A 14,863-nucleotide genomic window follows, 5' to 3' on the forward strand; every position below is an offset into this window, starting at 1 on the left:
AAAAATAAGAAATTAATTAAATTATGCCTTTAGGTAATTTTTCCCTTTTTTCACCACACAATACAAAAGTGAAGTTACACAGAAGCATAGATATGTGATACTTTTTCATTTTTTTCAAACCCTGTGTATTTATTGTCTGCTGTTTGTTTGACAAACCTCACAAAGCTCAAGGATTCCAACACATTGACAAGCTCAACCCTGAAAATCAGGTACTAGAAATGTATTTTTCAGCTATATGTAGAATTTCCAAGGTTATAGCTTTGACTGTTCCACATGATTATTGTGACCTATTTCTGGCTGTGCTCTATTAGAATTCGTTGTGAGGGGGCTTTAAAACTGCTCATGCCCTTTTCACCTCTGATTCTCTTTATTCCCGTGGCAAATTATCTCATACTTCCCATCAAATGTTGGGCTATTGGTGTAAAAGTTAAAAACAATCAAATCTGTAAAAAGGAATACAATATTGCCATCACCTGACTGCTTTGTGCTATTGCATACAATAGACTGTCACTGGTAAGACCTCAAGAATGGGTTACATTCTGTTGTGGCATGGCATTTTAAATATCTGCTTCTATGAAACTTAACTGACCACTTTTAACTCTTCCCCTGCAGAGTCTTTAAAGGGAGATCATTAAATTCAGATGAGGTGCTGGTTTGGGTGTGTGTTGGTGCGTGCATGCCTGGCATTAATGTGTGTGACAGCTTGACGAGCAGAGTTGAACTTTAGAGTTGAATGCCCCTTAAGCAATATAGGCAGGCTAAGTCTTCACAGGAGATCTCCACTCCCTTCATCTTCTAACCTAGATTAGAATGTGTTATGACTCAGACGTCCTTCTATTAAACCCCCCTGACATGGTGCAGCATCTTAGTATAGTTGGTAAAAAAAAATCCTCTGACCATGTGCAGATGTGTAAGGTAAATGGAAACAGGTGCACATGTGGATACAGAGCCAGAGCAGCTGAATGTAAAGAATGATTGCTCTCACTCTCTGCATGGAAGTGAAGAGGTGTTGTGGTGAGAGTGGGTTGTAGGGTGGAGCTACTGTTTTTGCCTGTTTATTTCGCCTAAGGGTCTCTCAGTGTGTTACCAAACAGATACATTATGAATGAACATTCAGCATGACAGACAGTTGAAATAACAATAAATATGCTGCATACTCAGCATCCACCTTCCTATACTCTAACATTTGATTAGTTTGTGAGCGTACATGCTTCAGTGCATGTGCCTGTGTGTTTCATCTTTATGGGATGCAAAAAGATGAAGCACATCAAGCATCCATATGTATGAAATGAACCATTTGAACAAAGCTTGACCTGACTTGACTTCAATGTTATTCAATGGCTGACTTCAGTGGCAGACACTACTAAACTCAGTGAACCGTGATTTCTATGATGATGAACTACAATCCTTTAGAGACTGCTGAGTGGTAGGGCTCTAAACACTGATCGTAGCCCCACTGAGGTGTTCAATTCCTGAAACAAAAGGAGACAAAAGACCTAATGGATTTATGGGTCCGCTGCCAGAACCGCATGATGCCAGAGGCAAAGCGGGCCTCAGCATCCAGCGGGCCTCAGCATCCACCTGGCTGCAGATTCAGGTAATAGCCTGGTCCCGCAATGTTGGCACATTTGCTCTTGACTTTTGGCGCAGCAATATCCAAGCTTTTCTACATAATGTTGCAAATATTTATGTTTCTAAAGTGCTTGCTGGATGACATCAGATATGTCACCATATCTGATGTCATCCATGTCCCCATGGTCACTGTGTAATGGTGCAAGCTGTCCACATTTGTCCGTACTTATATTCACAGTTTTATGAATTCCTGTGCATTTAATCAGTGTGCGATATGTCCTTCGATGTGAGAAAGGTACAGGCTTGTCAGATAGCGTGTTGTTTTGCACAGAAATATCTCACTTCCAGCCTAAACAAATACAGACACATCAGCAGGACATATATAGTGTTAACGCAGGAATGGCGTTAGCACATTTATATCCATAAGTCTAACATCTCATTTCCAGGTTGTGATGCATGAGAAAGGATGTGCCCCGAGGCTCCCACATTTGTCTCCATCTGAGTCAGTGAAGCATCCTTGTACTCCTGTAGTGGGCACATAAGGCCATCTGCAAACTGTAGCTATGTGCACACCAGAAGAACCGAGTATCTATTTTTAGAGTGAGAGAGTCACATTTTTTAATGAAATAGTCTCAGTCTACTGTCTTCCAGGCCAATGTGAAAGCTTGTTCGACAGAGCCTTTTAATTAGGTGATTCTCTGAGATCAGCAGAGGGAGCCACAACTCTTATCTAAGACTCCCTTTTCTTTGTGGAGACAAAGCGTGGCTGTCTGACAACCAAAAAGGCAGGCTGCAGCATGACCACCCTCACTGTCTGGACCGGGGCCTTAACAGTCTGAGAGGAGTGCGCACACCCACATATAATTTAAAAAATATCTATATTCAGGAAGACAAGTGCTTCTCTCAAGGTAAAGGTATCATCTTTCCAAAGACGTGAAAAGCACTAACTCTTTATGGTTATATTCCCCTTGTATATATCCATTATAAGATTGAACGTAAATATGTTTTTTCTAGTGCAGGTGCATACTTCTGAGTAGACTAAAGTAGTAGAGTTTCACCTCTGCATCAATTTGGTTGTAAACTTAAATGTTCTCATGTGAGTACAAAAGTAACAACCAGTGTTGATGCTACCCTGGTCTGCAGATTAGATTTCTGACATCAAGTCCAAACTGTCAATCATTGTATTATGTATCCTCCCGAAATACAATATGCATTTCTTGTAACGGAAAGCAGATATTCTTTTTTTTGTTTTATGACTCTGGGACCAAGTCAGCTTTTAGACAACCTGCTGATAAATTATAGAAATACATGTGTCAAGAATTTGTTTTGTAAACGTTCTTTTTACATTTGTTTTATTTAGGTGTGGTAATTTCATTTTGTGAAGCCACAAAGTATAATGAGACTATCTAGAATGTGTTATGGCTTTAGAAGTTTCCTGTAGGAGTCAAACACAGAAAGGTTTATGTTGAAAAAACATACTATACTAATAGTTTTTACAGGAGCTGCTGCTGATGTCTCCTGCTGCCCTTTCGGCTCTTTGTTTTTCATCAAAACATCTTATGTCTTAGAGGTCTCAGTGGGCTTCAATGATGGGCTTCCTTCCATCTGACATAGTGTATGCCCACAAGAGGAAGAGGGAGTTATAAGATTTATATACCAGTCCGTTTACAGCCCAAATATGACAGATGAAAGAGGGGGTGAAACTCAATATCTGAGAGATGAAATGTGATAAAAAAAATAATACAGCTTTGCTTTGATGTGCTACATTTACCGTGGATCTGTGTCCCACCATGCCCTGACACACACCAACACACTGCACACACACACACACACACACACACACACACACAAAGACACACACCACTTGCAAGCCATAGCTGTATGTGACATGAGTTATACATTATGAGCACCTGAAGGAGTATCTATATATCCTGCTGTAGCTATTGTAAAGAGCTCATATCACTACTTCAGCATTCTGTCTGCAGGGTGGTTTGTGTATTAAAATCCTGCCTGTAGTGCATCACTGGTGTACTTTTAAATCAATAAGAAAACATTTACAGTATTGCTATCTCTGAGTGGTGAATGGTGTGAGTAAGTGCAGCCAAATTCAATGCAAAGTAGAATTTCTAGAGAATAAATTGAATGCTCCTTTGGGCTGGGGGTGGTTTTATAGTAACTGGCGGAGGAGGATAATTTAGCTCAGAGTGGGGTAATCTGAGGACAGGAGAATGGAGAGGAGATTGAATAGGGCCTTGCTTTGCACATGCAAGATTGTCCAGAACACGTACCACATGTAGAAAAAGTGAAGTTATGTGCATATGTTACAGTTATAAGATGATGCAATGTTTCAAAGTGTGCTGCAGTTATACCAAACAGAAGCCACTGTGTTTGTTTACATGTGTGTGAGTGGTTAGGGTTCATTTGTGTGATAGGGATTGCATCTCTGCAGATGCCTAAAGGAAGCCCCTGGTCTCTCCACCTCTTTGCTGGGTAAAAAACAGTCTGTCCTCTGTCAAGGTTTAGTGCAGCAAGATATTTTTGCCCCCCCCCCCCCGATTCCTCCTCAGCCTCTCTCTCCCTAATGAAATAATGAAATTGCTCACTCTCCTCCTCTCTCTCTTGCTGTCCTGCGTGAGTTGACACTTGGCCAGATTCTTTGGTGCAGCAGACTAGCTGAGTCATAAAGGTTTCAGTGCGCCCTGATTTATGGACAGTGATGTGGATGTGGGTGAGGCAGCAGGAAAAGCGCCAGTGTCAGCTCACTGATCACAAAGAGACTATAGGCACATCAGGCCAGAGACGACCTGCTGACTTGAGATAAAGACAAAAACGCCACTGTGACTCATTTCTTACCTAGACTGTGGTTTTGCAAAGTCAAGACAAATTTAATGAGGTTTTATTGGCAGGTCATGTTGAAAATGTGAAGTGTAATACTGTCTGATAGACTGTGTTTCTTGTGTGTTTTTCATGCATTTTGATTTCAAAGGTTGGTTTGGTGTATTTTTGCTGAAAGAACCTTTAAACAATCCAGACTTGCTGACTTTACTCTGTTTGCTGCAGCCCTCCTTTCCAATGTATTTAGGACTGATTTATCAATATGGATAGAACCAAGGGCTCTTTGGCAGCCATCTATGTGCTTTTTCCATTAACCTTCATTAAGATTCTGGTGAGAAAGGAACATTCTGAAAGAAATTAGCAAGTAAAACTATTTATCCATGCTTGTGAAAGATAGTCACAGAGCTTGGACATTAAATATAATTTTCTGCTAATATGTTCATTTGAGACACTTCATTGCAACTGTTTCTGTCAAGGATTACAAATGAAAAGCCTGTTCTGTGTTGACAAGGCTTCAAGGCTTTATTAGAGTTCAATGCAGCACATCATGAATTTAAAGCACTAAGTGAGGACTTAAGGCATTTCAAACTGGGTATTGCGGATACAGAGAGTCTGCAGGCATGTATTGGTGACTGTAAAGCACGCAGGTGTTAGGGTTGCAAACAAATCTCCTCAAAGCAGAATTTCTAACTCAGACACTCACATACTATCTGATTAGTTTTCATAATGTAACATTTCTTTGCTGCAGTTTGCACACATGCTGTTGGTCACTCAAGTTATACAGAGAATTTGTTCACCAACATGTTTTTTTTGGGTTTGAATTAGAGATATCTTTGTTCATATAGAGCACCAGCAAAGACATCCTTCAGCTACAATGCCAGCAGGTATTTTTAAAGCATTTAAATTATAACTTTTTCATCTGTTGTTTTTCCATTTTTCTCTTCAGCCTCCACATCTTCTTGTTTTTTAGTTTCCTCCTCCTCCTTCTCACCCTCTTCCTCTTTCTGCTCAGCATCCTCCTCTTCTTGAGGTTGGATCTCTTCTTCTCCTTCCTCCTCATCTTCTTCTCCATCCGCTGCCTCACCTTCATTTGAAAAACCATGTGAGGGGAGAAAAAAGTTAAAATTAATTTACTACTACACATGTGCGCAAATAAATTAAACACACTAACCTTCTCCATCTGCTTCTTCTCCCTCTTCTTGTTTTTCCTCTTCCTCTACTTCCGCCTCCTCCTCCTCCTCTTTCTCTTCCTCCCCCTCTTCTCCCTGATCTTCCTCTGCTTCCTTCTCCTTCTCCTCTTCCTGCTCTTCCTCTGCTTCCTCCTCCTTCTCCTCCTCTTCCACCTGCTCTACCTCCTCCTCCTCTTCCTCCTCCTCGTGAGGGCTGGCCTCATCCTGCTGTGCTTGGCTTGCGGATATTGTCTCCTCTCTGGAGAGTGAGGAAGTATACAAGCGGGAGCTCATCAGGTATGGAGCTGCAGAGCTCAGCTGAGGCTGCAGGGAGAACTTTGTTCTTCCGTAGGATGGAGCAGCGTACATGGCTTGGGAGTAAACGTTGAAGGACCCTGGTCCAGTCACATTTAGACGGTTCTCCTCTCCCTCAAGGAGCTTCCTAACAGAACAGGCAAGATATGACATCAAGTAAATGAGAGGCTGAATTATTGATGGTATTAATTTGAATTACAACACAATTTTTAAAAACTGTAAAGTGTATAAGACTTGTACCTGTAGGCTGCAATCTCAATATCCAAGGCCATCTTCACATTCAAGAGGTCCTGATAATCTTTCAAGTAGCGAGCCATGTCATTCTTGTTTGCTCGCAACTCTTCCTCCAGTTGACTTATTGTATCCTGTATAGAAAAGTGACATGTGAGTGGAACACTATGGGCTGGAAGCAAATTGCGTCTCTTAATCTTCGGGGTATCCCTGTGTGCTCTATAAGTGATCACACTGGCAGTAAGACTCATCTCTATTGCAAAAATAAATTCACTGAAATCATTTTATTATGGAAATAGTGTCTGCAGGGCTTTTTCTGTTACTCACCTGCAATGCAGAGATCTCGGCACTCTGTTTCTCCTCCACATCCTGTAGTTGGTTTTCAAGAGCTTGATTCATCTCACGACCGGCATCGATCTCCATCATCCTAGCTTTGAGAAGCCGGCGGTATTCTCCAGCCTCATCTTTGGCGCTACGTGCACTCTCTGTGTTGCGAGAAGTGCCCACTGTCATCACATTCACTTTGTTGCAGAACCATTCCTCAGCGGACTGAAGGTTGTGATGTGCCACCTTTTCATACTGAACACGTATGTCACGGAGAGCAGCAGATAGGTCAGGTTTGGCGACCTCCATCTCCACTGACACCTCTGCGCTGTACTGTATTTGGGCCTGCAGCTCTGCAATCTCACTCTCGCAAAGGCGCTTTAGGAAGGCCAGCTCATCCAGCAGGGTCCCAACTCTTTTCTCCAGCTCAGCCTGGCCCAGTGCAGCCTCATCTGCTCCCTTTCTGGCATCCATGAGCCTGCCCTCTGATTCCTCTCTGCCAAGCACTTCGTCCTCGTAGCGTTTTTGCAGATTACTAAACACGTCCTCCATCTCATCCCTGTGGTCCTGGGCTGCTTGCTTCTCATGGTGGGCCTCATCTACAGCAGCACGGAGCTGGCGGATCTCATGCTCATACAGGGCCCGAAGGTTGGATGGCTCCGTGTGCCTCTGCCTGAGCAGCAGAAGTTCAGTCTCCAACAACTTGTTTTGCTGTTCCAGTTCATGGACCCTCTCAATGAAGCTCACAAAACGGTCATTCAGGTCCTGCAGCTCAGCCTTCTCCTGGGTCCTAAGTACTTTGAACTCAGAGCTAACCTGGGCTGCTTGGTCAAGGCGAAGCTCAGTGACAGCTGCAGACACTGGAGCAGAAAGCACAGAGGAGTAGCTGGAAAAAGCTCGGTTGTGTGTTGGATAACTTCTGCGCAAAGATGCATAGGAAGTTATTGGGGCAGCATGGCTGGAATAGGCAGACCTAGATCCTATTCCTCCTCCAGCTCCATATCCTGCACTGCGTACAACTACCCTCCTCTTGTTAGTAGAAGGGAAGTAAGGGCCAATGCCGGTGGAAGTCATGACTTGAGAAATGGCCTGCTCTATGCCTAGGAATGTAGCTGGGTTGACTGCACAGTGAATCTGCATTACACTGGCTTTTATAGATCCAGTAATGACTGTGACGTAAGCTATTTTTTGCAGGCATGCTGACAGAAGGAATTGATAATGGTGCCAGCTAGCCAGTCTCAGCCAAGGGAGAGTTGGGGTGGGGTGACTGAGGATGAGTGTGGGGGATGGCGGCGGGGATAAGCTGTGGAGCAACAAGGGACTGCAACAGACAGGGTCACTGAGGACAAAACAGTATACACTGTTACTCCTAAAAACTGCAGAAGTTCTCACAATTTGCCACAATAAATCCTGACAAAGATATACTGTATCTGTTATGACACTGTACAAACTCTTGAAATACTGCCAGATGGAAGAGAGGAGGAAACGCCTGCTTCGTTTTGCACCAACTGTCTGCTGCGTTAGAAAGAATATTAATAACAATATAACTATGAGCATCACAATTAAATGTCACAGTAAGCCAATGCAAGCAAATCAGTGAAATACCAAACTTGGTAAATCCTGTGATTAAATAAATACCACCTCAATCATAGAGAAACATTTTTAGATTATAAATTAAAAGTTTGCCCTCTAGTGGTTATCATTTTACCATACAGGTTACACATGCTGACTATAAATGTATAAAGCAGAATGTATAATTTCTGATGTATAGGAAATCATTCCCAGCTACCTGGTTATTCCTTGATTCAGCTCATATGAATTGCATGTTTAATAAACCCAATGTCTCAGAGACTATAGGTTGTGCCCTGCTGTAGTAATAGTGCAGGCTATTGAATATGTTGTTGCATGATTGAACATTTTAAAAAGATAGTTTTTTTCACAGGTTTCGTTTATCTGAGGAAAACATGTATCTTTCTGAACAGATTAGGATGTTAGAGCTGCAGAAAACACCCTGAACAGTGAAAACTGTACTTTTCCTATATGAAGGCTGCTGATTAACAGCCTTGACATTATGCTGCAAGGTGTCTTTTTTGTGGCTGCCATAAGTTAAGAGTATGTCCACAAATTACTACAGGCTAATATATGTACTTTAAGATATGTTTTAACTATTTTGACAGGTTTGAAAACGTGTTTTCAATAATACCAACATTTACAGGTCTATATAATTTCGATAATTACCTTAGTGTTTTTTTTTTTCTTCTTTATTGCAATTAGCAATTTCAAAGCATTTACCTTGGTGGTAAATGTAATTTTAGTGCTATCAGTATTGGGACTGTGGTTTCATCCAATAACGTAATATATGATTGGTCACATGCATACACCCACAGCGTATTGACCAATGAGGGGCGACTTTACTAATTGGCGGGTAGCAAATGTCTTGCTGTGACGCAAACATTCGTAACGTTAACAATAACAAAGGATGAAGGATAAATTAACTTACAAACTTGATTTGTGCTCGTTTGTGACACGTGTTCACGTGTGACAGCAATGCTTTTTTTCGCTGCCTTGTTGTAGAAGTAGCAACGATACAAATGCGGTTAAAACGGGAATGAACGGTAAGTCGCCTTGCAAGTGATGGACACCCGGTAAAACACTAACGTTAGCTCACGTTAGCACATATAATGTGCCTGCTAATGTCAGCCATCTCGAGCGGTTAGCCTAGACTAATGTGAGCTGTTAGCAGTTGAATTCGCTAACGTTAGCCAGAGAGGAGATTCTATTTGCCAGCTGGTTGTGTTCACCATTGAAGCTTTACAATGTTAACGTCACTTGCTCGGGACAAACTGCAGCAATTCCATACAGCAGAGCTAAGCTAACCATGCTAAGTTTTGAGCATTTTGGTATGGTTAGCGTTAGCTAAGTTAGTCGGTCCCAAGCCCTTCTCGATCAGCAATTGTGTCGAGTGATATCAGTTGGCTACAGCAGTTTGCATTGATCTTTTCTTTGTTGAGTTGGGGTTTATTTCGTCAGAAGCTGTCACACACACACTGAACACTACTCAAAATGAATGAATGAATATTATAGTGGCCTTCGACTACAATTGGTAAATAAAAGACTATGTGGAACAAGTCTTTGTGGGTGATTGTCTGGTGATGGGACATGCAACTAAATGTTTATTTCACGTTTCACGCTTGTTGTTTTTGCTGAATTGTTGTCTTACCTACTTCTATCTTCCTCCCTCCTTTGTTTGCTTTCCATACATTTCTATAGATCCAATCAAAAGCTACAAACCGTGAAGGTGGAAGCTCTGCTTGCCAAGTATTAAAATGGTAAGGCTTTAAATCATTGAGTGTATCCTCGGTAGCTGTTACAAACTCCCCCTCATAAGTTATATATCTGCCTCTTTTTCTGTGTTTACAGATTCGCATAGCAGCACTGAATGCTGCGTCGACAGCTGCAGATGAGTCTCAAGACCCCTTGAGAAGTAGCAAGAGTCGGACAAAAGAGGCTCAGGTACTGACAGTATGCAGATGAATCAGCAAGATTAGGCCTATCCGCTGATGCCAACAGTTTTTTTTTTTTTTTCTCTATAGATGTAAATAAGTTGTCTGATTTTTCTTCTATTTCTGTCTGCAGGAAGCTGAGGCGTTTGCTTTGTATCACAAAGCTTTAGATCTGCAAAAACATGACAAGTTTGTGGAATCTGCCCAGGCCTATCATGAGCTTCTCAAAACTCCACTGCTCAAAGAGGTAAAATATCTCACCCTGTATTGTCCTGGCAAGGCCGTAATGCTCTCACACAATCACATTAACACACCCCGTTAAGTCATCGAGGACTGTGGCTTGTTTTGGTGTAGACCGAATTCTGCATGATATCCAGAAATGGCACGGATTTATGATGTAAAAGACCTTAATTAAAGTTTGATAAGTAACTTGTTTGGTTCTTGGTGACACTGTTGGATATGTTCATTTGTTATCAGTTTTCTACTAGTGATAAGCTTTCCATCATATTACTTGTGGTCTTAAGGTGAACACACCTTAAGACCTTAATGCCAAATTGGATGTATCCTCTTAATATTTTAGGCCATGCCCTCGGACGATCAGAAAGTGGGTCTCAAGCATCCCGGACTGATGTTGAAATATTCTACTTTTAAAAACTTGGCTACTATGGCTGCATTGCGGGACGATCTGGAGACTGCTATGGAGTTTTATTTGGAGGTAAAACAAGTGCCAGTTTAATCATTGTTTGTGCTACTCTATACTTCCTTTTGACTCTGGTGAGTGTTCACACCATATATCTGCTCTGTTCTTTTTGCAGGCAGTTATGTTGGATTCCACTGATGTGAACATGTGGTACAAAATTGGTCTGGTGGCTGTGCGATTGGTGCGCGTTCCTCTGGCTCGACATGCCTTTGAGGAGGGATTGCACTGTAACCCAGACCACTGGCCCTGCCTGGACAACCTCATAACTATTCTCTACACACTCAGTGACTACACCTGTATGTAATCCATCGTCATAAGCTCTTCACTTTGTATTCTCTGTCATTACCAATGCAGAACCTCAAGTATATAAAGAACACTAACTATCATCTGCTTACATTTTCCAGACTGTTTGTACTTCATCGCTAAAGCATTAGAGCGGGATCATTGTTACACTAAAGGCCTGGTGTTGAAAGAGAAAATCTTTAAGGAGCAGCCCTGTCTAAAGAGGGACACGATGCAGATGTTCATGAAATGGTGAAGCCAGCTCACTTTTTTTATTCCTCCATTTCTTAAGTATATGCTCTAGCTGCAGCGCTATGTTTTCACATCACTGACAAACTTCTGTGGTGTGGGTCATTTGCAGTGATATGTCTATTCACTATGTGGAAGTGGAGATGGAGGAAAGTAAGTCCATTGTGGAGGAGGCACTGGAGTTACGGAAGCGCAGACAGGCTCTCTCTCACTCTGAGCCAAAACCTGACCTTGTCCTGGTTCAGCCCATTCGCTGCCTCTCGTGAGTTATTTTAAATGTTCTTGTCACATTTGAGCTTATGTTATTTGTTTTTCTTAGGATGGCCCAATTATTTCTTATTATAATAATAATAATAATAATAATAATAATAATAAAGCTAGAGAATGCAGAAACGGGGTATACTTAACTTAAATTCTTGGTTGAGCTCCACTGACATTAAAGTAATTTTTTTCTGGGCTCAGTTTTGTGCACCTTTTTGTTAACCTTTTCTCCTGATGGTCCTAATATCTGGTTTTGCCCAATATTTTCTTTTTTTCCTGTGAAGCTGAGACCTCTCCTTTTTCCAAGACAAGTTGAGCTAATATTAATCAACTGTTGTTGTTTCTCAGATGGAAGCACGTGGGTGAGAGCCTTCTGGCAATGTACAGACATCAGACCACATGTGAGCCACCTCGCCCGAGTCTCGGCCGCAGAATTGATTTGTCAGAGTACCGTGACCCAAACTTTCTCCAGAACCTCCCCCAACCCAGCAGCCCTGTCAGTATGGTTCAGACCACTGTGCTGAGCAGCAGCCCCAGCTCATCCCTGCCGCCAATGGTCCTCCCTGAGCCAGTAGTGCTGCCCCAACCCAGCACTCAGCCTCAGATTGCCCCAGCCCAGACCACTGTGGAGGTCACCACTTCTGCTCCCCCAGTCGGTAAGTTGTTTATAAAGAGGAATCTCTCTTTTATGATTTGCGTTTTGAGCCACTGTATAGCTAATATTCAGTAAGATTTTATGTGTTTTTTATTTATCCTATTGTATGTTCACAGTGACAGCAATAGAAGTTTCACTGACGGATAAAGTGAAGAAAGCTCCGAAAAAGAAACGAGTTGTAGAAGACAGCGGGGAGACAGCCAAGCGACGCTCCGCACGTGTTCGAAACACAAAATGCAAGAAGGAAGAGAAGATTGATTTTCAGGAGCTGCTTTTTAAATACCTGCCTTCCAGGTATCTTAACACTAAACCAAATATATAATGCATAAATACATAACTCCTCATAGTTTTGTTGGTTAAAAACAATTTTTGCTTGTTTTCTTTAGGCTGAAGAAGTTTGATCCTGATAATGATGATGAGAGTCTGAGTAATCTAGATGCTCAGTGTGATAGGAAGGAGGACATGCAGCCTCTGCATGGGAGTTGCCTGCCTGCTGACTCAGTTGAATACATGGAATCTGGTATGTGGTGCATTTTGGATATGTATTTAAAATACACTGTTGTGCCATATTGCTGTATTCATCATGATATGGGTAATTTCATATCTCAATGACGATATCCCTATATAGCATGTTTTCTGGCAATTCAATGAACAGTTTATGTGCTTGTTATACTCAATTTAGACAACAATTGTGTATCATGATATATCTGGATATATGATTTCATCCTGATAAGTTTCTATTGACAAAAACAATGAATTATCTTATTGATTTATTTCCCATCCCTAGTAACAAACTGTGCTCTCCCTTCTATAGAGCAACAGGATGTCCACAACTTTCTGCTCAATAATATGACCAATGGTGGTTTACTGGACGTGATGATGCGGTACCTGAAAGCAGTGGGTCAGAAGTTCACGATGGAGTGGCCTCGGGGGCTGACTGCTGTGGTGCTGGAGGTCCATCAGACCTGGAGGAAGCACAGCAGTGGTCTTCCTAACCCTCTGCTTCGGGACTGCAGCAACCAACACATCCGGGTAAATGACAAGAATACCGGTTAAATACTTCAACTTGAATTTTATTATTTAAATAAAGATCGTTTTAAATGGGTGAGACTTACTCTGGATACAATTTTGGAATGTCTGCGTACTCCAGAGTCTATAGAAGTTTAAATCTTGAACTTTATTTTTTTATCAAAATTTGCTTCATATTTTGCACCCACAATAACCTCTGATAATCTATATCTGCTACATGTACAGGAAATGTTGGCAATGAGCTTAGCGTGTATGGAGTTGCAGTTGGAGCAATGGATACACATCAAAGGGAAGACTGGTAAGTACCAGTTAGCTAACCCTCATCATCTCTGATGCATTACAGTACTGGACTGCAGTGTGTTGAAGTAACCGTATTTAGCCGAGAGGGGCTACAATGTCTGTTATTTTTTCATGTCATGTCTCAAGCACTACTGACTACATTTCTAACAAACATGAATGTTATGAAGGCATTTTGCATTACAAAAATGAACTGACTGGCCTAAAGGGGGCACTGCAATGTCAGTTTTAAACATGACAGGATTTGCTAAGTTTTGGAAAGTCATATGGGGGGGGAACAACATGTTTACACTTGACTTGTTATATATCTTTCCTTCTCTAGTGTCTCCAAGAAGAAGCAGCAGCATTTGTCCCAGCAGTGATGCAGCTGACTCCGAATTCCCTGGGCAGCACTTCCAGAGTGATTTGTTACTTCTGGCCTTAGGTTCATCCCAAAGAGACCTGTTTGAGGATGACTGGCTGGATGTTATGGTGCGCGTCTACTGGCTCAAGGCCCGGTTCTTGGCCCTGCAGGTAAAGTCTGTTTGTTTACTTTTGCTTAACTTTTGATCACAGGAGTCTTTTCCCCCTCAGCTCAGCCAGATGTGACTTGCAAGACTGTTTTTCTTGTCTTTTGTCAGGGAGACATGGAGTTGGCCCTGGAGAGCTATGATGTCTGTGTTGGCCTGTTGCAGAGCAAACCAAAGACCCCTGAAGGCAAACATTACACCATCAGCCTGCCTAACCTTCGTGTCGATGCAGCAATCTCTGTGGAGGAGGTCAGTGTGCTGGCTGATGAAACGTTCTTATTAAGTCAATTGAACGAGTTATAAAAAATTAAAATCTTGCCAGTCATTAGTTTAGAACTTCTAAGAGCTTCCAGCTATTTTGACTGGGTTTTTTCCTCTGTTTTTCTCCCCATGGACAGATTGACAAGAGGCTGAAGTCTCTGGAGCGTTGTCAGTCTTTGGAGGAGATCCAGCGTCTCTTCGAGTCTGCAGACTTTGACTCTGTTGTGCGCCTGCTGCAGCCCACTCTTAATTATGGCAACCGGAGTAAACCTTTGGAGTTTGTGAGCTCAGCGCCAGAGCGGCCTGCTCAGCTGATGCTACTGCAGGTTGGATGTACTACAACAATATTGACTGACCCTATATATCTCTTGAAATGTGTTAATATTGACATTTCTTCATTGAATTTGGTCTCTCTCTCTGGCCTAGAACGCGCTGTTGAAGCTGCAGGACTACCAGCAATGTTTTGAGTGCAGCGAGTTGGCTCTGAATGAAGCCCTACAACAGCTCAACTCTGCTCCAAACAACTCTCCTCCTAGTAAGGAGGAGTGGGTCAGTACTATTGGAAAGTTGCTGGATGGCACCGAGATCTGCTTCATCAAAAACTCTGAGCTTCTAAGCAATGTCCCCCACTTCTCTAGTATGGCTCGACTAGCAAACAATCTAATTCAGGT

At 42.1% G+C, this 14,863-nt stretch overlaps 2 protein-coding genes across 5 annotated transcripts in view; one reads left to right on the top strand and one right to left on the bottom strand.

The window, feature by feature from the left end:
* Nucleotides 1-4,909: 4,909 nt before the first annotated feature.
* neflb (neurofilament light chain b) lies at nucleotides 4,910-7,579 on the bottom strand. The gene is made up of 4 exons (XM_068704249.1): nucleotides 6,450-7,579; nucleotides 6,132-6,256; nucleotides 5,579-6,018; nucleotides 4,910-5,491 (listed from the first exon to the last, which is right to left on the bottom strand). The coding sequence occupies exons 1-4, from the start codon at nucleotides 7,518-7,520 to the stop codon at nucleotides 5,307-5,309; spliced, it is 1,821 nt and encodes a 606-aa protein (XP_068560350.1). The 5' UTR covers nucleotides 7,521-7,579; the 3' UTR covers nucleotides 4,910-5,306.
* A 1,315-nt stretch (nucleotides 7,580-8,894) lies between these two features.
* cabin1 (calcineurin binding protein 1) overlaps nucleotides 8,895-14,863 on the top strand; it is a 35,351-nt gene continuing 29,382 nt past the window's right edge. For all 4 annotated transcript variants that reach the window (XM_068702921.1, XM_068702923.1, XM_068702922.1 and 1 more), the window contains exons 1-17: nucleotides 8,895-9,061; nucleotides 9,717-9,775; nucleotides 9,867-9,959; nucleotides 10,083-10,196; nucleotides 10,530-10,664; nucleotides 10,765-10,945; nucleotides 11,054-11,183; nucleotides 11,293-11,442; nucleotides 11,790-12,097; nucleotides 12,213-12,390; nucleotides 12,483-12,616; nucleotides 12,911-13,128; nucleotides 13,351-13,423; nucleotides 13,745-13,935; nucleotides 14,043-14,180; nucleotides 14,330-14,518; nucleotides 14,619-14,861. In XM_068702921.1, the coding sequence (XP_068559022.1) occupies nucleotides 9,773-9,775; nucleotides 9,867-9,959; nucleotides 10,083-10,196; nucleotides 10,530-10,664; nucleotides 10,765-10,945; nucleotides 11,054-11,183; nucleotides 11,293-11,442; nucleotides 11,790-12,097; nucleotides 12,213-12,390; nucleotides 12,483-12,616; nucleotides 12,911-13,128; nucleotides 13,351-13,423; nucleotides 13,745-13,935; nucleotides 14,043-14,180; nucleotides 14,330-14,518; nucleotides 14,619-14,861 (2,478 nt within the window). In that variant the 5' untranslated portion in view covers nucleotides 8,895-9,061; nucleotides 9,717-9,772. The remainder of the gene's footprint in view (nucleotides 9,062-9,716; nucleotides 9,776-9,866; nucleotides 9,960-10,082; nucleotides 10,197-10,529; nucleotides 10,665-10,764; nucleotides 10,946-11,053; nucleotides 11,184-11,292; nucleotides 11,443-11,789; nucleotides 12,098-12,212; nucleotides 12,391-12,482; nucleotides 12,617-12,910; nucleotides 13,129-13,350; nucleotides 13,424-13,744; nucleotides 13,936-14,042; nucleotides 14,181-14,329; nucleotides 14,519-14,618; nucleotides 14,862-14,863) is intronic.

This window comes from Cebidichthys violaceus, unplaced genomic scaffold (assembly GCF_023349555.1).
Source record: "Cebidichthys violaceus isolate CVI_PGR_0920_01 unplaced genomic scaffold, fCebVio1.0.p SCAF_9, whole genome shotgun sequence".
In the NCBI taxonomy this organism is placed as follows: Eukaryota; Metazoa; Chordata; class Actinopteri; order Perciformes; family Stichaeidae; genus Cebidichthys; species Cebidichthys violaceus.

Bases quoted from the DNA above. Each gene is read 5' to 3' on its own strand.
- neflb (XM_068704249.1), bottom strand. From the start codon at position 7,520: ATGACTTCCACCGGCATTGGCCCTTACTTCCCTTCTACTAACAAGAGG. The intron at 6,019-6,131 runs GTACAAGTCTTA...CTGTTCTGTTAG, and splicing joins ATTGAGATTGCAGCCTACAG to GAAGCTCCTTGAGGGAGAGG. The intron at 5,492-5,578 runs GTTAGTGTGTTT...TTTCAAATGAAG, and splicing joins AGAAGAAGCAGATGGAGAAG to GTGAGGCAGCGGATGGAGAA.